We start from the raw sequence: 23642 nt of genomic DNA, 5'->3' as shown, positions 1-23642 counted from the left end.
CTCTCTCTCTCTCTCTCTTTAGCTGGAAGAAATGCAGCAGTTAAGGAGTTGTAACCGACAGCTGCAGATTGACATAGACTGTCTCACCAAAGAAATTGACCTTTTTCAGGCAAGAGGTAAGAAACTAGGATAAGGTGTAACATCCTCTTGTGCTGTTTGCATTTCACATTCTGTTCACCTCAAATACAAATGTACGTTTGTTTCTCCCCAGTATATGTAGCTCAAAGTGCATCTGTCATGAATCAATTGAGGGTTTTATAAGAGGTGGGAGTTGTAAATGCCAGCCAACAGATATTTTTTCCAAATTTTGATTACCTTTTTGCCTGCTGGAAATGGGTTGTTGACATCAGATCTCCTCCTTCTGATTAGTTCTTTATCATTGTATATTAAGTAGCAGTCAGGTGTAAGAGAGGGACGTGTCCATGTCTCTGTGATAAACCAGCAATTCAGTTGAGGCATTATTACCTTTCTTTAACCATTTTTTTTAATTACCAGAATAACAGTATATAATTAAATCCCTCCTTGTCTTTACGCGTAAAAGATGCGCGCCCCAAAAAAACTTTGTTTCTGTGGTGTGTTTCCTATGCCCTGTTCCTTGTCACCTGCAGTGGTTTCCAGGCTGCTGTTGCCAACAAATCTCAGTTGTCAAAATTACTTTTAGGACTTGCTTTTTAGGACAGTTAGCACTTGATCTATGTGGCAGGGTTGGCTGCAGCTGATTTTTGTGTAAAATTACATTTGTAGCTAGTATCTGCAAGCACTATTGAGAAAATAAGTGTACCAATGTAATTTGAATGGAGGCAGAGTGGGAATTGCAGCTGTAAAGATGCTTTAGGGTTCTGGCATAATAGAGATTACATAGTTCACATCTTTAACACAGCCAAAAACACCACTATGTAGCTCAGATTGGAAACACATATACTAGCCTATAGACATAAAGTTACTGGTATATGCACAGGAACACAATATTGTGGCTTCCTCAAATCCATGATTGCTATTAGCGTGAAACACTGCAGCTGCCTTCAGACCTTTATGTTGCACCTTAGTGTTTAGAGATGTTGGCAGGGAGGAGAAAGAATCTATTAAAGGGAACTTACAGGGAATGAGGTGTTAACATGCAGAAAACTCTGACAACCTAAAGATGGCTCACCACTTTGCATCACATTTATAAACTAAAGAACATCAATTAGGAGAGGGCAGCCATGATGAGACACTGCGTCCAGGTAATACCAGTGGTCTAAAAAAAAAATTGATGTGTTCTTAGTCTATAGTGTTCATAGAATATTGTGGCAGAAAATGCAAAAAAATACCTGTTGATTTTGCCAGAAATGCAGTTTTGTCGTTTCCTGTTGGCTTAAAAGAAAGCATAAAGAACCTCATCTTGTGTTAACTACTAGTCCCGTTAATCCACCGGTATGACAACCATATAACCAGGGCTGCCCCCATACATTCAGTGGAGGAAAAAAAAACCCCTAGATTTGAAAGACAGGAAACATGGTGTTTGCAGGATTATCAAGTGAAAACAAAGCCACCACATCGAAGTTGTAATGTATAAAAATGTTTGTTTTTATGTGTAGATACACTTTAAAATGGAAGATGTGGAAAATAAATGTATACAACAAATTTTACTTTTTTTTTAAAATGTATTTATTTTTTTGTAGGGCCTCATTTTGATCCCAGCGCTATCCATAATTTCTATGATAACATTGGATTTCTCGGTCCAGTGCCACCCAAACCTAAAGGTACAGCATCAGTTGGTAAGATGAAGCAAAGTAAATATTTGTATATACAAATATAAAATCTCCCCAGCTGTGTTTTGTGTTTGCTTTTTTAAGCTGCCGGCAAAGTTCACAGCAAATACCATTGCAACTGAAAAAAAACACCAGGAGGGTGGCTCTAGCAGGAGTTTAAAAAAATTTGTTTCACTCATCCATTGGAAGACAACTTTGTGGCTAATAAACAATCAAGGGTTTTACTGCCACCTACAGAAGAAATGGACAGTAGGCACACCTCCTAAAGGCTATAACGCCTCACACCTGCTCAGTTTTGCTTAATGTCATCAGAAGAGGGGATCTGTTTTGTTGTTTTTTTTGTTTGTTTGTTTTCGGATTTGCTGTTTTTTGTTCATTTGGAATTATTTTATACTATGAACAACTGCTGGTAGATTCAGGCCGGATACTGAATTTTTGGAAGTCTCTCCAGCCAGCCAACTAATGTAGGCCCACCCAGTTCACTAAATATACTGTGTTTCTCTTTCGTTACAGCCTTAAAATTCTTTATATTTTCTCCTGTTATTTAAACTGGAAAAATTGCATTTTGGGCTAAGTATTCTCCCTGCAGTCGTGCAGGGCAATACTACATTCCAATTAGACTCCATTCCCTCTGGTACAGTTCAAGGTCTGTTAGTTGTGAGTACTCCAGGAGGAGTGGGTAGTTCCTTTTCCTTAAGGGAGCATTTGCATTGTTATTTTCTTTATTGATAGACCGAAGAATTCTATTACAGTTGGGTTATACTACAGCTTACAGGAGGTTGGGACACTGGCAAACAGAGTTGTAATCAAGCCATGTATAGCCATGCCTCAATTTTTTGCTAGTGTCCTGGGGAATCAGATGCCTCTGTATTTTTTTGTAGTGCTTGTGTGCTTGTGTTTTTTCCAACAGTGACTTCAATCAAAATTCCTTGCTTTCCTGCTGCTTGAGCTGGTCTATACATAGCAGCTATCTGGATCAGCTGCTTCTCGGAACTTTGGAGGACGTTTCTAGAACCCGTTGGAATGGACATGCAGGGCTAGCATAGAATGTGACCTTTCCAGACTTGAATGCACTATTAGCCACGGAGTGCCTTTTGGGTCCAGAGATGTGGCACAGCCCCAAGTGTACCCACTGTCTCAAGACCCACTTAGTGAGTAAGGCTGGTCAGGCAGAAGCACCAGGAGCTACCTCAATGCTGCACTGTTGAGCGTCATTTTAAATTTCCGGTCACTGCCAGCTTACCAAGGGATACGTCTGAATGATTGAGCACTGATATAACAGGTTAGGTGGAAAGCTCTGCACTCTTTTGCTTCATTAATGCTAGAGAAAGCATCATCCCACTTCCGTTTGATTTCCACTGCCCGCCTACAATGACTTGATCACCTCCAGACACTTTAAACCCTTATCAGCATCTGCTGCCTGGATTTGTGTTTTTGAGGCCTTTCCTCACTTTGGAGGCATTACCACTTTGCAGGCGTAACATATCTGTGCTAAGACGCACCAAGGACTGTTCCCCAGCCACAGATAACTTCAGCCTAGTGGTTCTGGGGCATCTATCTGGTATCCTCAGAAGCAAATAACACCTGTAGTCTAGAACCTGAGACTCCTACTGGTGTTGCGTCTTCTTTGAAGTCTCCTGAAGCTCTACTGGCTGACACCAAGACCTTCCCCATGTCCTCAGGGCCCTTCAGGCTCACTCTGGACTTCCTGCCTGTTTCTACGCATTTACCTCTGAGTAAGCCACATTGGTGAAACATGTGAGAGGAGTTTGCTCTTTGGTCTGGGGAACTTGCTGTGATGTACACTTCAGTTTGCATCAATAAACACAAGATTAATCGCTTGTATCTTGCGGAGTGTGGTTATTCTCTGGTTTGTGTGCAGTTACTGGAACAAGCCTTTAAACACACCCCCACACCATCAGTGGGCAGAGTCTGCCTCTGATTGTCCTGAGCCCCATATAATAAGCTGAGTCTGAGGGCCCAGTCACCGTCTCTGATTCAGTCTGATCCACCAACAGTCCTACTTTGAAGAGGCTGATACTCTGTAGTTCCCACTCTGTAGTTCCCACTACACCCGCTGTTTTAGTTATTCCTCTAAGGACTGGGAACACCCTGAAGGATCCTGAGAGCCTGGTGACTGCGTTGAAGCTTTTCCCTTTCGAGAGGGAGCTCAAACATTTGTGGTGTCCGCCTACCAAAGATGTACTACTTATCCACCTTAACAGGCACACCACCAGATGAGTTAGTATTCACCTTTTATAATTTATCAGCAGCTAAACGTCTTCCTCAGATTCTAGTTTGAATTGTTTGGAGTGGCTCTCCATCCTAAGTTGGCAGTGACTTTATTCCGCACGCGGTCAGAATGGATAGCCTCCTTTTAAAGGTGACACCTAAAGGGTAGACTTCTTGGCAGCCATCAATATCCAGAATGTTTTTTTACACTTTCTTTTCAGGCCATCAGTGATTGTTGGCTTTGTTCTGGGTGACAACCATTATCTGTTTGGGGCCTTTCCCTTTTGGCTCTGTCTTAACTTCAAGATTGTTCACAAAGGTCCATTTCTGGATCTTTTTTGTTTTTGTTTGGATATTTGTAAAATCTGCGCTGCAAGAGCAGACCTCCCCTGTCCTTGGACTCTGATGTGCCATTTATGCTGCAGATACTGAAAAACTTTGGTGATACTGATCATTGACAAGTCCTCTCTGATTCAGTCACATCTCTTGAAGTACTTGGCCCTTCTCCTGGACGGCCATCAGAGTAAGCTTCTCCTGATGAAATGGCAGAATCGGGTTTGGAAACTTTGATTCTGACATTGGTTCTCCCCTGTGAAGCGCCATGCAAAGTCCCAGAATGGTATCCACTTTTGAAGTTCCATTTGCTCAGCTCCACTCGAGAACTTTACATCATTCTCATGACGTGGGGCAAATCCAGTCTTTCTATGAACAAGATGACTGTTAGATCCTCGAACCAAGAGATTTCTGTCATGATGGCTTCTGTCGTTTTGTCAGAGAGCTTTCTTCCTTCACATTGGCATATTTTCATGATGGACATTCTGGGTCTTCTGGGTTGGAGCCCTCCAGCTGTGGTGGAACTGCAAATCCCATGAGGCATTGCAAGATTCTCACAGCCACAGACATGACTCCTGGAGAGAGATGCATCCATGGGATTTGTAGTTTCACTGCAGCTGGAGGGCCGGAGTTTGGCTAACCCTGTTTTAAACCATCTGTCTGTTTGGGGCTATTGGTCTCTGGAGGAATACAAACTTACAATCAACATCCTGCAGTTGCGATCAGTTTGTCTTTCGCTGGACCTCTTGTAACTGGTTGCCTGATCCCGTTTCAGGCAGACAGGGCCAGGGCTGTGGTTTACATCAGTCATCAGGGGGGCACCAGAGGTTTTGTGACAAGGGTAGAATCTATCTTGTCCTAAAGGGACCTTAATGTTCCAGCGATCTCCATAGGACATCCAGAGTGAAGAACTCTGAAAGGTTTTCTCCGCAGACATTTGTACCCAGCAGAATGGTCTCCTCAGGAGGTGTTCTGAGACATGTCTCCGTTGGGGGACCCCAAGTTGGATTTACTAGCATCTCGGTTTAACAAGAAGCTGGACATTTTATTTACAGGATGCGGTACCTAATGGTGAATTAAGTGGGTTCCCTGGTAGCAGCGTGGGTGCAGTATGCCTCAGTTTATGAGTTTGCTCCGCTGAAGCCACTACCTTGTCTGTCTGCTTCAAAAGATCGAAAGTAAGGGCATTCCGGTGATCCAGATTGGCCTCAGATTGCGGTGCACCAACCTTATTTTTCTGTTAACTGACACTATGGCCTCTATCGGTGTGATCAGATCCTTTCCCAAGACAATTATTTCTGTTTTTCAGTCAATGGTTTTGCGATTCAGTTGTCCCAACCATGGCAAGCTCATTGATGTACTTCCTGCTAGAATTATCGTTGCCCATTGAAGGTTTCTTTTCACTGGTTTGAGGTTTTGGTGGCCTACCCTGTCAGTGGGCCAGGTTCTTTCTTTTCTTCAGCTGGTGGTAGAATTACTTTTTCTGGCACCATTAAGGGTCAGTTCAGGTGTCTGCCCTGTCGGTTCTTTTTCATTGTCCGCTTGCTAATAGTTAACCTATTCGTACTTTCAAGGGGTTGCAAACATTGCTCACCTTATTTGGCCCCTACACCACCTTGAACCACCCCTTCTTTTTTTTTTTCTTTCTTTTTTTGTGCCTGTGGTTCTCTGCTTTTTATCTTTTTTTTTTATGTTGTGTCTAGCTCCAGTTCACTCCAAGAAGATCACTTTCCATTGTCTGGTAGTGATAAGGGCCCTCAAAGTTTGCCTTCCAGCCCCTGCTTCTTTTAGGCAGACCAATACCCTGTTTGTCATTTCAGAAATCCCTCTGCGTTCCAGGTTCACCATTTCTAATTGACATGCCCTCTAAAATTTTGCATGGCCGATGTATATGCTACTTGCAGATGTAATTTTCTTTTCTTTTTTTTTTTGCTAACCGCAGACAAGGTGAGCACCAAGTGTTGAGCACCTTTTAGAGAATCTTTGGTAATCCAGCGCAACCATACCTAGAACTTCCCATTTATAGGGGTATAGGGAAATAAGAGGCATGTGTACAGGCATACGTGGCAATTTTATGCCAGGACAATCCCAAAAGTAGAGGTTGGCACGATTTGAAAAGGAGATAGATATATAGATAGATATCGAGATATATCAATATATAGATCTTCTATGGAATTGATGACAAATAATTTCCCTATATTCTGCTGGTAATGTTTTCCAAAATGGTTTGTTTATGTTTAGCAGTTAGGTTGTGTTTAATTGGGGAAAGTGTTGTACCCATTTGGATAGTCCAGTGTTATGGTTTGCATGATCTAAAGCTGAGATGGCTAACGTTTTTGAACCCGAGTGGCCAAACTGCAGCACAAAATCAGTTCATATCAAAGTGCCAACACTGCAAATAAGTTTGATATTGTGTTTTAGTTTGGGCACTGGGGTTTAAAAAAAAAAATGTTCAGCATCACTGCTTTAGGCAAAATGGGAAAACACACACACTCGTATCTCACACACACACACACTCGTATCTCACACACACACACACACTCGTATCTCACACACACGCACTTGTATCTCACACACACGCACTTGTATCTCACACACACACACACTCGTATCTCACACACACACACACTTGTATCACGGGCCGCCATCAGGGGGGTACCACCGATACTCATGTGCGGGGCCCGCCCGGGACCCTTACAGGTGTATCAACCGCCGGTGTGACAAGCGAGGAGGCGGCCGGGCCCTCCCAGCGCTGGAGGAGGTCTGGCCGTTGCTGCGCCAGGCCCCAGCATTAACAATACAGGCATTGGAGCAGCTTGGGGCCCCATCGGCGCAGCTTCTCATCTGATCTCTGACTGTCGGAAGTGATATCACATCACTTCCGGCCAGTCCATCGGCAGAGGAGGCCAGGTGAGCAGGTAAGAGGAGCTGGGAAGAAGGGAGGGAGATGCAGCCCTGTCCAGCCCACCTGAGACCCCTGCAGAGCCCACCATAGAGAGTATCAGATGGGCTGTGCAGCATCTATGGTGGTCTCTGCAGGATCACTCTCAGGTATGTGTGTAGTCTCAGGTGCGTCCAGCGCGTCACTAATCCCTGTGTCCAGCGCGTCACTAATCCCTGCGTCCAGTAGACATGTGCGATTTGTTTCGGAAAAATTAGTTGTTTGGATGAATTTTCGTTATTCGGATGTATCCGAATTTCCGAATAACAGAAATGACGAATGAAAACAAATCTGAATTTCCGAAAACGAAATTTCGGGTAAAATTTGTTAGCGGTAGTCTGTACACATTTTCATTTGTGGACGAATTTTCGTTGCAGCAACAAAACAAAAAATGATACGAGTACCGATAATGACTCGCATGTAATGACTCGCCACCCCGATTAGCAAAGAAACCGTCTCCATGCTTCTCATCACTACTTATTGGCTTACTGGCCAATCATGGAAGCCGGGCGCCGTGGAAGGTGACGAGGGAGCATGAAGCCAGCTTCCCAGCCAATCAGAAAGCCGGGCGCTTCGTCATTACCCGGCTTCCTGATTGGCCAGCTTCCCGACCATTCAGGAACCATGGCAGCGTGTCATTACATGCTGCCCGGCTTCCTGATTGGCCGGTAAGCCGACTCCCGTGCGGGGGTGGTGCAGGGGGGGCGTGTAAGGGGCCTCAAAATTTCTGATGGCTAATACACCTCGAGCTAACTGATTAAATCCAACAACCCTCCCAACAAGAATCAGAGCGCCCCGGCGCACAAGTCCATCTCCTTATCTGAATGAAACCCGAGCTCATGGAGCCGAGAATCAGGTTTCAAAACACAGCGAGCCTGCTCCCTGCCATGCTTCAAGCTGCCTTCCATTCTCTGTCAGTACATAGTTGTCTCTGCCAGGAACAAAAAAAGTGCAGAAAAAGTTTTCTCTGCAGCCATGTTGCAGCAACAGCGGTCACAATGGCAGGTCGGAGTACAGTAGCAGGGGGTGGCTGCTGTCCGGCTTACCTCTAGGACTGTGCCTCGGACAGGTTGCAGTCCTGCTGCCTCTGGATCTTTAACCGGTTGCTGACCAGGGTGAAGGACAGGATGGTGATCTTGGCCAGGTACCACTTGGCAGTGGGGGACGGGTACCGGTCTTGCAGAGCTCTTTTAAGCATGTTGGGGGACTTGAAGCAGTAGATCTCTCCATCCCAGATGGTACGTATCTAGGGGTACTTGTCCAAAGCTCCCAGGGTTCTCCCGTCGACAGGAACCAGACCACCTGTCTGGGTCCCTGCCTTGTAGCAGAACCTCGGACACACACAGGCGAGGTGAGAACCTGGAGTGTGTGAGAACCGGCACCTAAGTTCACGTGCCATCAGGGGGGCCTTTGGCTGCCCTCTGTGGCATGCGTGCCATAGGTTGGCCATCGCTGATCTAAAGTATTCCCTATTCCTAGGGCACTCGAGGTCTTGTAGCATTTTTTCAAGACTCTTTATAATTCTTCTTGTGAATGACTTATGAAAAGTCTAGTTTTGATACTGTATTTGCAGTGTAGGATTTGGGAGAATCTTGATTGCAACTAAATATGAAATATGTTACCATTCGCTATATACCAAAACACTAGCATTTTTATCTATATTTTATTTATTACAATAGTTTGGTATGTGTTAGAATATGTCTAGGAGCATGGCTACTGAAAATATTTCTCTATTCAGGCATTATTTGTCCTCTGCTGTTTTGGCATGGCTCTAGCAGTTTAGTTATTCTCTCCCGCTTGTGGTTTTTACTGCAGTGGAAATGTTCAAGCACAACTTCACTTTTAATAAGTACAGTGGAAAGCTTTTACTATTAAATGGCTATTTTTTTTTTGTAACAAGATTTTATTGTAGAATAATATTACAAAGTATTCATAAGTTATAAAATGTTTGAATTTATGATTTGCATGATTCATATCACATATTTAGATTTTGTTTGATACACAAGGCAGAAACCTCAATGGTCGAGGCATGGTTAATTAGTTGCAATCTTTAATTCCATTTAAAGGAGAACTATGGGGTCAGTGTTTTTCCCCATAGTTCTCCTTAGGGTAACGGGACGACACAAACTAGCGTCCTCCCGTTACCCTAAGCTCAGTATACCGCGAGCTACAGCTCGCGGTATACTGAGACGCCGGAGCGGATCCCAACTTAGATGATGGGATCCGCCCAGCTGCGTGAGTGACAGCTGGCTCTGCCTATCTAGAGGCAGAGCCAGCTGTACCCTCCCCCGTCCGTTCTGCCAGTCAGCGCTGGCAGATCGGAGCGGGGAGAGGGGAATCCAGCCCCTCCCCCTGTTACGGTAGAGAGCCGTGACTGGATCGAGAGGCGAGCGAACCCGGTATGTTTTCCCGATCTACTGAGCCGACCTGTGACAGTCTCATTGTCACAGGTCGGCTAGAACTATGAGGTGAGTGAAAAGCACTCACCTCATTAGTTCTCCTTTAACATCACTTGGAGCATTGGCTACTACTGTGCTTTACAGGATCCTCCCGGATCCCTCAGCTGTAACATATACCTACTTGGCCCAGTGTAAATATGCATAATAAATTATATCTGTTCATTCTCAACCTTCTTTGAAAACTTTATATGTAGGTATGTTTATTCCTTTTTTCCCACCCACCTCCTTCCTGGTTTAGTATGTTGTTCACACAGTTGACATAACAGTAAATTGCTATTAACTCTCAATATTTTATCCCCTTGTAGATCAAAGGTCCACTGTCAAAACACCAAAGAATGTTCCAGACACAGAAGAAGATGAGGGAGCTCATTGGAATTGCACTGCATGTACTTTTCTAAACCATCCTGCCTTAAACCGTTGTGAACAGTGCGATATGCCAAGGCATTACTGAGCCAGTAGGTCTATTTTCATTGGAAATTCAAGAAGAAAAGCATAATTTTTGAATTATAATACCTCAGTGTTTTGTGCGCCGCTGGATTTTTTTTTCCTCTTAAATCCTCTGATCAGTGTAGGACTATTGAACTTGGTTGCCAGCTGCCACCTGTACCATGTACAGTATTACTATTGACCCTTTCAGAAGAATACTCACTGTGCCCAGCATTCTGAGTCCTTACTACTTAATGTTACTGGAGTGGTTTGGAGATGCAATAGAGATCCAAAGCAGAAGTGGCTCAGCTTTCTATGTCTCCATGAAGCAAGGCAACATCGAGGGGCAAATGAAAACACTAAAAATGGAGGAAATGTAGAGGCCTCTGCCTACCACCTGAACAGAGGAAGGACTTCAAAAGTTCAGTGGATTAGGTTCCTCGGGATCCTCCCTTCACTTGTGAAACCAGCAACAGTACAATCAATTTTTAACAAGGAAAGACTGCATGCATTATCTGTACGATACAGTGAAATTACCCACAGCTCCCCCTCCCCATTGTACATAGCTCAGAAGCTTGCTTAAGTGATATTTCCCCCCTCTTTTGCCCACCTTTATTATTTTCCTATACTTCTGTATGTATAGTGTAATAGGGTATTTGTTAGCTTTTTCTTTTATTCTATTAAATCTTTTGGCACAGTTAACGTCCTTTTTAAAGCTTTTCTAAGAAAAAAAAAGTGCCTTAAACATGAGTAGTAGGGAGAAAAGCATTGTGCAGAATTTCCTATTCTCTCTCCCCCATGACAATTTCTGTATATGCTGATGTCCTGTGAAGACCTGTGAAAAAAAGATTTAAGAAGACCTAATATCTTTGTAATGGTATACCAGTCATTTTCTGTACACATTGAATTTTACAGTGGTTGACTCTCGGCAGCCAAAATAATTTTTTGTTTTTCATGTTTTTAGACCACACATCTAAATATTTTATGCTATAGTATCTTCAGACTATATTGTGCAATAATGGCAACCCTTAATGATTAAATTGATCACAAATCATTGACAAAAATGCAATTCTTGACTACTTAAAAATTTCTTGACCAGTCCGTTGCAGGCAGTCTCTACAGAACTCCAATAGATTTTTTTTTTTTTTTAAATAGTACTGTATTTTCAGTATTAACTATTTTGTTGAAAAGAGCATTTGAGACTCTGCCTGCTTTGTTCAAAAGTTGCGTTGGACGCACAAAGATCAGTGTCTTTCTTTTTTTGTACTAATTGCCTGGAATCTGTGGCATTCCTCTTTTTAGAAGACTGCTGCCACTTAGAAAATAGACATTCACAATTCAATTTCAGCCTTCCCCAACAAAATGGTCATTTATTATTTGAAGACATTTTGAGAATAATTGTGGGCTTTGAAGCTGTAATTTATTGAACAGCTTTATTTAATACAGACTTTAAAACCCCTGAAGCTTGAGGAAGAACACACATCTCAGTTTTTCACTCCTAATTTGATAAAAACTCACTGCTTGGCATCTCAAAACCTGTACATATTTGCTGCTTTTTATTTAAATGTTAATAGAAAACAATTGAGCAATTTTCAGTGGCCTACTCTTTTAATAGAAAATGTCATCCAAAGTCATCCACTGTAAATGGCTGAACATCTTAAATTGTTATTTTGAGGTTTTGTACCATTGAGCGATAATGTGATATGCCTTACTCCTTAAGGCTCTTCATTGTGTTGCAGAATTCATTTTAGGTAATGTAACTGTTGAAAAGGCTTGTGATGAATTTAGGCCTTCCAGCACTGTAATGGGGCTAAACAGCAGAACCAAAGCACTTACAAGCAATACTTTTTGTTAAAAAGACCATTTTTCAGCTTCATCTGCAGTTTTCTGTGAAGATTGACAAATCCGTTTTTCATTGTTTTATTAATAAAACCTAATTTGGATATCTTGAGTTTATGGTTTTGTGATTTAGCTGGGTAAACAGTCTTTGTAACAGATAAGTTATTTATAAAAATTAAAAAAAATATATATTCTAACTAGTTTTGGTTTGTGAATTTTGTTTTTCATTTAACAATGGAGAGCAGAAGTAAACTGTAACATTATTTACAGAAATACAAATGTGTGTGTTCATATGTGATAGATAGAGATATATTATAATTATGCAAGCTTTTCCAAAGTGGCACTTGTATAAAATTGGTTCTACACATTTTATGAGTAGATGGGGTTTAGCCACATGAGGTCAACATAATTAGCTTGCTATGCTTCAGAGTCTGTATATACAGTATGTGGCTCTTTTCTTTTTTTTGTTATTATTATTATTCCAGGCAGATGCTCCATACTGGCCAGTAATGCAGCATCACAAGGATCTTTAGCTTGCATTTTCATAAAGAGTAACTACAGGCTGCTATACGCAAGGGACACTTGTCTAAGCAAGGAATATCTGATCATGCAGAACCACATCCTGTCAATAGTATTACTTCACTAAAGGAGTTTACTTGGCAAAGTGAATAATCGTAAATATAGTGAGCCTGTTGTTTGTTTTGCACACCCATTCATGCGCAAGGGAAATTTGCACTTGTTCACCTCAATCAAAAACACATGATAGCTTGATTAATGTAAGCAAGTGCAAAATCTTCGGTCATGAAAAATCCCTGGGAAAAAAAATGGTGATGCACTTTATCAAATGCTGTCATTTTTTCGTTTGCATTTTTTTTTTTCTAACCATAAAACCACCTGTGACCACAACCAGTCTTGTAAAATAAAATCTCTCTAAATGGTAACTAGTGTACTTTGTCAGTTCACCCTAGCTGCCTGTGTAGCCCATTCTCAGGAGCATAAACTTTTTTTACATTTCAATGCCCAGCTTCAACAACAGTTTTAAATGGGAGAGGGCATTCTTAGGTACTCCCCACCCTGTCAGGATGCCAGTTTATGCTAAAGCACCATACCACTTACTGCTAATGTTGGAAACGCTGCATTAATTGCATACATGTTTAAAGAGGATAGCTGAAGCTTGACATCATCGAAAGTCTGATTGCATACTTTTGGCAAATATATTTAAAAACCCAAACCTGCAGAGAGCATTAAAGTGACATTAAACCCTCAGATTTTTTAACATAAAACAATAGTATAATGTGTGCCTTACTGTAATCAATGGTTGTTTCCCTTCTCTTTGCTGCTCTTCCTTTTTAAATCTGTGTCTGTTCTCATGCTCTGCAGAACTTCTGTTTTGCAGCAGACTGCCTTGTCTCAGGAATGGATATATGGTGTCTGTGTATTAGTTTCTATAGGCTTGTAACCTGAGCCAGCACTACAGGAAGAGGCCCTGAGCTGCAAAGGGAAGTTCTGCAGAGCATGAGAAGACATGAGGATTTAAAAGGAAGAGCAACAAAGAGAAGGGAAACAACCATGGATTACAGTATTGGTTTATGTTAAAAAATATGAGGGTTTAATGTCACTAAGTAAACCCTTCCCACATATGTCCTATATTTAACATCTACTTTGGAAATGATCAACCTTTGAACTTTGGGTGTAGGATATGTGCCCTAAAAACTTTATCGTTCCTTCACCCTAATTCTTGTCCCCCACTGCAGCTCCCAAGCCACCATTGCCAGCGAATCCATGTTTTCCCTAATGTGTGCTAATTAGGCTCTTTTTCCCCTTGCTTATTATTTTTCTGCTGGATTTTCTTTTCTTTTTTTAACCATTCTTTTTTTTTTTTCAATTGTAAATAACTTTAATATGCTTTTTACCAAAACATGTTATTGTAGTGTTGTGCATGGGACAACTATTGAATGCAAATATGCACTTTTTATCTTCAGTAATTGTACAAATTTTAACACTGTTCTAAAAAAAAAAAAACACTATTTTTTCTTTAAGCCCTTTTATCCACAAGTTACAAGGAGAATAACATATTTTTGCAAGAAAATATTGACAAATGAAATGCTTTTGTCCCCAGCAAAATATAAAAAAGGGTTATACAGGTACAAGATCGGTTTTGGTTAAAAACTAATCATAGGTCAGAAACACTTTCTCAAAAACGTTACATTTATACTGTCAAGAGAAAGAAGTAAAATAACTTGCATTGTTTGTAAGACTTCACTTAAGTGACAGTTTTACACTGACTGGGATCTTCGTTCTGCAACAGCCTGTTCCTGAGTATATCAGATAAATACATTTTTAAACTTTAATGATTTGTGATGGTATGTGGATTTGTCAAGTTAAACACGTGATCTTTTGCTAGAACTTTGCTTTCAGCTATCAATTGTGGACAAGTACAGGAAAACAATCTGCAGAAACCTGTATTACATTAGATATATTTTTAAAACATTGGCTGCATTAAAAATAATCAAACCATTATTGAATATAATCAAACCACAGCTGTAATTTACAGACCAAAATTAAAGAATGTTCAAAACAAACAAAATTTGTATTTTTTTGTTTCCTGGCTCCGTTAGTAGGTGAGAATATTCAGCTTACCAATGGACTAACAATCTTAAAGTATATGTAAACCCTAAGTCCCTCTCAACCTTAACTTATTTGGTCTGTTAAATATACCATTGAAAGTGTTCTGATATATATCTGCTTGATAAGTGCACCTGTTGACCATGTCAGGAATTTAGAGCCGTCCTTTGTCCGCTGCTCACTTCCGGTGTTATCTCAAGGAAAGTAATTAGCCCTCCCAGACCTTATCGTGGCACTACAGAATGGTTAGCCTTTATGTTGTGAACATGAGACAGTAGTTAGTTTCAAGCATTTCCGAAAACTGGGCAAGGCTGTCAACAGTCAGTACTCAAAAACAATGTGTTGTCAGTCTATAACAAGACTTAGGAGCTGTGTCTAGCAGAACATTTATTTGTTTATCGTCCATTGAGGGACAAATTAATTTTCAAATAGGTTTATACTGCCACCTGCACGAGGTTTGGATACTGGCAAACAGAAAAACCTGTTGGAAGTCCAGAACCTGTAAATCCTGCCTCTAACCTTCATGGCATGTTTTTTTTTTTGCTAGTGTTCTAGGAGATTGCAGCTATCCAGATTGGGATATCCGAAGCATCAGCATTGGAAGCTGTACCCGGACCCTGCCGGACTGCAAAAATGCAGGGCTAACATAAAATGTGTCCTTTGGGATTTGGTCTCTGCATTTTGGTACTATCCAGACCGGAGTGTCCTGGTTAGGCATGAAGTGCTTTCCTGGTCCAGAACCATGGCACAGCCTCTGGTATGACCCCTGTCTCTGAAGACTCACTCTGGGAGTGGCAAGGCTAGCCTGGAATGTGTGCTTTGGGCACTGGGCTCTGCACTATGTACTTTCCATACCTTAAGGTACTGTGTTGGCCACAGAGCTCTTTCCAGGTCCTGCGCCGTGGTACAGCTTCTTGTGTGACCCAGTCTTTGAAGGCTTACTTAGTAGGGTCGGTTGGACTAAAACACTGGGAGCTATCAACAATTGGTATTGTATGGCACCATTTTTCTGATTTCCTGCCTTTACCATCTTTGCGGTAGGGGTAAGGGCGGAAGAATTGAGCTCTGATGTCATCCACTAGATGTTGTGCTACACACATGCTCCATGCTTTTTTACTGCCATTTCAGTCTAGAGCTAGCACCATTCCACTGCTGTTTTTGCTCCTGTAGCACCAAGTGGATTTTTTGTCTCCAGTTTTGTTCCACTTCCTGCCTACAGTCACCTCCGGCTGTATGAAACCATCATCAGCACAGCTTGCCCAGGTTTGCTGCCTCGCATTGGGGCTAGTTGCTGACATCCCTGCTGTGAAACATCACAGAAGATAGTCCCTCTGCTATGAGTGACCTCTGCCCATACTTCCCCTAATGGTTCTTATGGTGTGTACCTGGTATCCCCAGTTGGAACCAGCATCTGCAGCCAGGGACCCTTATTCTTTTGGCTCTGCATCTGAGGAGCCTATTTCGCCATCTAACAGGACCAGGGCCTTCTGTGTCCACTTGGACCTTGTAGCTGTTTATGCCAAACTACTAGATCATTCATAAGAGTTCTAAGCACGCACCATCCCTTGTACAGTCCAACTTTGACCATCCTGTGACTGTGAATCAAACGGGTTATACAGTCCCTGTTTTTTCTGTTTGAGTCCCAACAACTGGGAGAGGCTGTTTTTGGGTCACCATAGTCTCCTCCAGTTGACTCCGATATACAAGGGTTTATTTCAAGGCTTATTGATGCAGTACATATTATTTGCATTTGGAGGCTCAACCTGCTTTTATAGGTCTTTATATTATATGTTATCTATATATACACACACACTATATTGCCAAAGGTATTGGGATACCCCTCCAAATCATTGGATTCAGGTGTTCCAATCACCTCCAGGTGTATAAAATCAAGCACCTAGGCATGCAGACTGCTTCTACAAACATTTGTGAAAGAATGGGTCGCTCTCAGGAGCTCAGTGAATTCAAGCGTGGTACCGTAATAGGTTGTCACCTGTGCAATAAGTCCATCCGTGACATTTCCTTGCTACTAAATATTCCACGGTCAACTGTTAGTGGTATTATAACAAAGTGGAAACAACTGGGAACAACAACTCAGCCACGAAGTGGTAGGCCACGTAAAATGACAGAGCGGGGTCAGCACATGCTGAAGCGCACAGTGCGCAGAAGTCGCAAACTGTCTGGAGGTCTGTAGCTATTGACTCTGCAATATTCATGTGGCCTTCAAATTGGCACCATTCTGCAGTATATATATTGGTATACACCAAGGTGGTGGCACCCGAATATGTGGGCTCCGCCATCTTGGTATATACCAAGATATACTCCAAAATGGCGGTGCGCATGAGCCGAACACGCTGGCGGCCGATCTGGCCACCGCTCGTTCTGCAAATAACGTCACCCATAACGTGAGGTTATGTAGCCCGCCTCCAAGATGGTGGTCGGGATGCTCAAAACGCACCTGTGGCCGCCGCATGTTCTGAGAAATAATTTGTATATGCCCTAATATCGTTTTAGTATATTCGTGCATATAAAACATTTGTTATTTCGGATTTGGACAAACCGCCGAATCAACTGAATTTCGTTGATTTGCAGGTTCATCTGAATACACATGTCTACTGGAGAGACGCTTTAGAGTGGTTCAACTGGAGTTGTGTCTAACTCCAGTGGAACTTCGGACCTTGCCCATCCCCTTTGGAATATTATGCTAGATAGTTCTCAATCTTGGTTATCTTTTACAGGATTGGAACCATACTCCTTCTTGGAGCCCTTCTTCCCTAATGCCTTGGGTGGAAAGTTTAGGGCTTGGGCCTTTTGTCACCCTTAGTCCAGCTGGGCCTACTTGTGGACATGTTGTCTAATTTCCCTTGGGGATCTGTTTTGAGGCTGGTTAACCTCCCAAGTGTTCCCTTTGGTCTCTTCTACTAATTCATGTAGTTGTATTACTCCACATGTTGGTGGTTGTCTTGGCTCACAGCTTCTGCGGATTCCATGTCGTTCAAGGTAGTCAAGCAAAACAAGGTAGTCATTCCCCTTGGCAGCGATTTTCTTTTTCTTTTTGTCCTGGTCTGGTTGATTCTCTGCGGCCTCCTGTGCGTCGTTAGCACTTCCCCCTGTCCTGTAGTGAACTTCTGATTCCGATTGGGGCCTCAATACTTCGAATTGTTGCAGACTGCTTCTGGTTCTGTTTTAGATCCATCAGTGGCTGTTACCCTCCCCTCCGTTCTAATGCTTTTTGACGTCCAGATTGGTTCAGAACTCCTGGTCCCTAAATGGATCATCAAGAAAAAGATTTTAAGGTGAAAAAGTGAAAAAATCTTTTCTTACAGTCCACTAAGGGGCACAGGTCCAACCCCAGTGTTTATTGGCCATATGCACTACTTGCCCACAAAACTGAGGCATGATGGTTAGAGGCTGGACTATACAGGGGCTGGCCTTCAATGGTTTTTTTTATTTGCTGTAGTCCAAACCTTCAGTAGGCAGCATTATGACCTGTTTCAGATCTCCAGTGTCCCTCAATGGACTTCAATAAAAAGATTTTAGGGTAAGTACAAAAATCCTTCTGTTCATACAGTACAGGACACAGAATTTCTGGGCCTTTTGCCCTTTACTGGGCCCACGGTGCAGTTGCTCTGGCCCCCTGCTGGGTTAGTTGTGGAGCACAGACTGCCACATTTAAATGTTTTGTCACAGGCCATGGAGCGTTGAAACCCGAGTTCAGTCGCATTTTTTTTTCTTTAATTTGGTCCCCCTTTTTTTGTCTTCCCTTGTTTCCTTGGATGTTGGCCTTTGGCATTACTGCGCCTGTGAAAGCCTCATGATTACTAGGCTCACTGCATATGTGCATGCCATTTAACTTCAGCTGCTTCTGCCTCATTGCTCACAGCAAAGTGATCCTTGAACATCTCCTGGGCTCCAGCTGTTTACACTGTGTGACACTAAAGGCTTAATTCTTCCTGCTTTGCAGTGGTTGGTAATGACTTACTGTAAGGGACATTTACAGTACCACTTACGGCAGGTCGCAGGCACAAGAGAATTTGGTTTGCCGGCTGTGCCAGCTCACGCTCTAACAGCTTTGGGGGTTCAGTAATCTATCACGAAAAGGCCTTGGCCCTAACAGTCCCGACCACTTTCCTCCAGAGTAATTTCCATCATCTGAGACCTCCATTGCCCATTCTGGTGTCCCCCCTCCACCTGTTTATCCAGAGGGTAATTTTCGGCTACCGTATGTGAATTTATGGGCACACTCTGAGCATAGATACCACAAGTGGGCCCCCCCAGCCTCTCAAAAGTTTGTCTGCTGCTTCACTCCTTGATGAGGACGGGGTGATGCATTCTCTACTTCTGAAGATTTGGACCAGCATAAGACTCAATCTAATGATTTCTTTCTCAATCATATTGATACTAGACATGTGCACCAGCAAAAAATTTGTTTAGTTTCGTTTTGATTTGGATCTTGCATTATTTTGTTTTTCGGATTCGGGTCCGAAATTGTATTAGTTTCGTGATTCGTACGAAATTCGTTAGCGGTAGTCCGGTCGAAATTTCGTTTCGGTTTCGTTCATTCATGACAGCAAAGTGACTTGAGGGAAAAACAACAGCAGAAAATGGGGGGTGGGGGAGAAACGTGGGGTCCCCCCCCAACATTCCTACAAGACCCTTGATCCGAGCACTGGCCAGGCTGGGCGAGAAATCGAGGAAGGCGATCGAGCGGGCCCACCCCCTCCCTGCACCTTACCAGGCCACGTGCCCTCGCCATTTCGTCAGTTTCGGACAGTCGTCGTGCGGCGGGACTTTCTTTTATTTCGGCGGCGTCGTGCATCGTGATTGCAAAAAATTGGCCTGTCATTTTGCTGCAAAGAAATTTCGTCTAATAAACGAAATTTCGCCCATACTACCGCTAACGAATTTCGGGAAATCGTAAATTCGGATAAGTTTGCATTAGTTTTAGCTGTAATTCGTATACATCCGAATTTCGATTCGGAACGAAACGAATAGCACATGTCTAAGGGATACCATTTGTATCTTTATTAACATGGTACACACTTGCCTGGTCTTAAAGCAGCATGCATCTACATGTCCTAAAGTCACCAGCTTAGGTTTCCTAAATATGCCAAAGCCTGCAAAAACCTTTTACTCCTAGAGCCTGTTTTGTGCGGTAACTGGCCTCACCCTAAAAAAGTTTTCATCCCACCCAAGCACTTTTCTCATCAATACCCTATTGAGCAATGGTTCCTCAAGAAATTTTTCAGCTCTTGGGATGAGTTCCATTAGCCCTGTCCCATACAAGGAATTATTCCAGTTCCCTGTTCCCAAGGTGAAAGTAGACTTTCACCCAATCCTGGATCTAAAGATCCTCAATAGATTCCTGTGAGTTAAAAAATTCTGTATGGAATCAGCCAGGTCAGTCATGGTCTTCTTCTTCCTTTTTTTTTTTTTTTGTTTTAACAGGAAGATCAACTCTACCTGCCTTTTGATGACTTTGCAGAGATTTGGTTGGACCCTCAATTTCCAGAAATTGGCTCTGGATCCGACTCATCGATTGGACTATCTGGACCTAGTACCGTACGCCCAGTTTTACTCCAGAACGTTCTAGCTGAACATTCTTGCTGTGTAGGACAAACAGACTCAGTTTCTGGATCGCTCAATGTTATCAATCTTATCAGCAAGGCCAGATGTTGGCCTGGTGGATTTCCAATCCAGCTTGCGAATCGGGGAAATCCTTTCTCTGTCTTGGACAGTTCTCACGCTGGATGCCAGTCTGTTGTGTCCTGGATACCCTCCTCAGTACAGGCGACGTGGTCGTCGGAGGAACTCAGGACTATGTAGTTGTCCCTTCAACATTGCACCTCTTAACTGCAGGATCACCTGACCAGGATCTAGTCGACAATGCCACAGCACATGGCTTATATCAACCATCAGGAGTTGTGCAGTTCAAAGAGAAGCAGATCTCATACTGTCTTTGGCAGAACTTCACATTCTAGCGCTTACCGCCGTGTACATCCAAGGCATTGAAAATTGGCAGGGGGACAGTACACAATGTCTGGATCCAAGGATACCTTAAAGGTCCTTACACCCATAGGTGTTTAATGCTCTATGTCTCAAGTGGGGGACACTCATGCGGGCCTTCTGGCATCCAGGTTCAACAGCAAAGTTGGGCAGGTTTGTCAGTCAGACCAGGGATCCTCGGACCTTCACAGTGGATGGTCTGGTTACTTTTTGGGATAAGGTCAGCTTGATCTACACCTTTTCCCCCTCTGAAGCTTTTCTCTCAACTGCTTTGCAAGATTAACATAGCGGGCATCCTAGCAATCCTCATTGAACCAAATTGGCCAGAAGGACGTAGTACTCGGACATACTCAGACACCTGGCAGACCCTCCATGCTCGCTCCCAAACTGTTCACATCTTATGTCCCAAAGCCTGCCCCTCCCTGGCTTCATGGTTGCTGGCTTTAAAAAGCTTGGCAGGCAGGAGATTGTGGGAAACGGGCATAGTGTTGTCACCTCTAAACACAAAGTGCCCAAACCAGGACCTTTTTATATCTGTATGTTAAAGAATATGTGAGATTTCAGGGGTTGTCTCTACATCTACTCAGACTATGCTTGAGTTTTTTAAAATTGCAGTGCAGAAGTATATTTTATGTGCCCTATCTGGGTGCACAGATCTGTACACCCAAAAATCCTTTTTTGGACACACACCTGAACGCAACAACCGATTTTATAGTTCTACAATTGTCAACGCCTTTGCTTTTTTCCTGTTATTTAGGGTCTTTTCCCTCTTTATTTTTGGAATCGTTTAAAAGAAGAAAAAAAAAATGCATAATGCACATCGTGCTGGGGTCAAGAGTGGGTAAAGCATGGAGTGTCTCCCAAGCAAAAATTCCCCTTTCCACCTAAAATTCCCCATACCCCTGACAATACCACTTCCAGAACAAATCCCCCATGCACCTGGGCCCATTCAGGGCACACAGAAGTGCTGGAGATGGAGTTATGAAAGTGAGGTGGTTAATGGGGGGTGGGGGGGGGCTTTATTAGCAATATGGCATTGTGAATGGCATAGAGGATTGCAATAGCTGCTAAGTGTACCTGCAGCTCTCTTCAAAGTTTGCTGTTTCTTCCTCAGTATGCTGGGCAAGTTGCATGGGCAAAGACAATTGACACTGGGGATGAGCTTTCCTGCAGAGGGCACAACACCACATCCAACCACTGTACTCCAAATGCAGGGAGGCTGGCTCAGTGCAGGAAAAGCTATTTCATTGGCTGTTGCCAGTGTGGAGGTGGTTCTGCTGGATCTCTTCAACCTACTAAGTGGCTTGGGACACTGCTGGGAACACTTGTTTCCTGAGGTCAGACCCCTTAAAACTGAAATGAAGGGTAGTCCTAACCTAAACCACCTTGCATCACTTACATTTGCCACTCCCTTCTATCCCAATATATAAAATTTAGGCATTCACCAGTTAGGACTATTATCCCTCATTAAAAATGTCCTGATTTTTTTTTTTCTTCAACAACAGCAGGCTAGCTGGTAAACTGGATATATATAGATCCTTGTAGTCCACCCCCCAGACCTACCATTGAACTCCACACCACAGCAAGGTTGGCTATGACAGCGCTGCACCAACACACAGAGCAGCCTGTGAGAACTTCTTGGAGGGGCACATATGACTGGCTGGTCTTGACCATTCAGTGTCCCTCCACAGGCAGGCGGTACCCCACTCTTTGCCAGACGTCACTTGGTACCACCCCGGAGGTTCTGATTTCAAGTATGCAAGAGGATGTTATTCAGAGATAATCTCTCCCCCTACTGGGCAATATCTGCCTTCATGTTTTGTATTGTGGGATGTATGGTGCTTACTGAAAATGAACAATAGAAATCACCAGCACTCCGTAAATAAAAATTGTAAAAAGTCCATTTATTTGGACTAAACGTCATGCATCGCATAATCCAACGTTTCGGTGAGTAAGACTTACCATAGGGAGGGAGGAGCCAGTAGTTATTATTTAATACTCTTTTCCGATCCTTTTCCTTGTTCTTATTTTTCATTACTGATTTTATGGTCTTGGTTTACCCCCCCTCTTGACCGGATTTCCTTACGATCTTGGTGTGTGGACCGCTCGGTGTGAAATTAGCTTGTAATGGCTCCTCCCTCCTTGCTTGCACTTTGCGAGTCCCGTGATTTGCGTGGCTCTGGCTTAGCTCCTTACTGCACATCATGATCCTTGGGCGGGGACTTGATCCCCACGCACGACGCCTCAGGGTTTCCATGGAAACCGCTGACGCTGATAGCTTACTCGTAGTGAAGCCGTAGCGTCTTGTCCCTCTGATCTGTTTGCGGGCATTTTCTTATCGCGCCGCCCACATAACAACATGATCTGGTTGCATATATCAGGTATCTTATCGATTTTGTAATCTTTTCCTTGTTCCTTCCTTGTTTATGCTGTATTTTTACTATGTATTGTAATTGGCATTTTCCCGTCTGGTGTGCTCTGATACCATAATGATGTCATGGGGCGGGGCTGTAAACCTTTTTCCACAAACTGAGGTTTCCTCAGTTTGTGGTGGGGAAGGAACACTATCAATTTGTGGCACTCCTATTCGGGTTCCCATTGTCCCCCTAGGTTCACCAAGGTGTTGGCCTGTTATGACTTAACAGGATTTCCATCACGGGTTATCTGGTTGGCCTACTCCAGCAGACAGTGTCATATTCAGAGTTGAAGTCCAATCTGTCCATAACCGAGAGCACTCTTAAGGAATTCCATTCCATTAGAAATCATCCCCGATTCCTCCTTACGTTTGGAGTAACCGTGTTTTAGTTCTACACACCACTCTTGCCAGGGTGTTTCTTCCACTGTAGAAACGTCTGACGCTCCTTTCACATATCTGTCTTCTGCATTTTTGCAGATAAGTGGTGCTTCGCACCTGTATGTAAGTTCTGGGTCTGATAGTAGCCTCCTTTTGAGGTGGTACGCTTTGCACAACATCACACTTGGATCCTTCAAAGGGAAATTCTCTCCAAATGGTACAAATCTCCCTTGTTC

General features: G+C 43.1%; 1 protein-coding gene across 3 annotated transcripts in view; it reads left to right on the top strand.

Annotated features, from left to right (window-relative positions):
- The window catches only part of TAB2 (TGF-beta activated kinase 1/MAP3K7 binding protein 2), a 70849-nt gene extending 58693 nt beyond the window's left edge, over window positions 1-12156 (top strand). For 2 of the 3 annotated variants that reach the window (XM_018559383.1, XM_018559382.1), the window contains exons 6-9: window positions 23-116; window positions 1662-1757; window positions 10022-10235; window positions 12144-12156. In XM_018559383.1, coding sequence (XP_018414885.1) covers window positions 23-116; window positions 1662-1757; window positions 10022-10167 — 336 coding nt within the window. In that variant the 3' untranslated portion in view covers window positions 10168-10235; window positions 12144-12156. The remainder of the gene's footprint in view (window positions 1-22; window positions 117-1661; window positions 1758-10021; window positions 10236-12143) is intronic. The other variant, XM_018559385.1, reaches the window with a different exon arrangement.
- The last annotated feature ends 11486 nt before the right edge of the window (window positions 12157-23642 follow it).

The sequence above is a fragment of the Nanorana parkeri genome, unplaced genomic scaffold, assembly GCF_000935625.1.
Source record: "Nanorana parkeri isolate BGI_ZX_2015 unplaced genomic scaffold, ASM93562v1 scaffold391, whole genome shotgun sequence".
Taxonomy (NCBI): domain Eukaryota; kingdom Metazoa; phylum Chordata; class Amphibia; order Anura; family Dicroglossidae; genus Nanorana; species Nanorana parkeri.
Note: the sequence above shows the minus strand (reverse complement) of the source record. Positions and strands in the feature narration are given on the sequence as shown.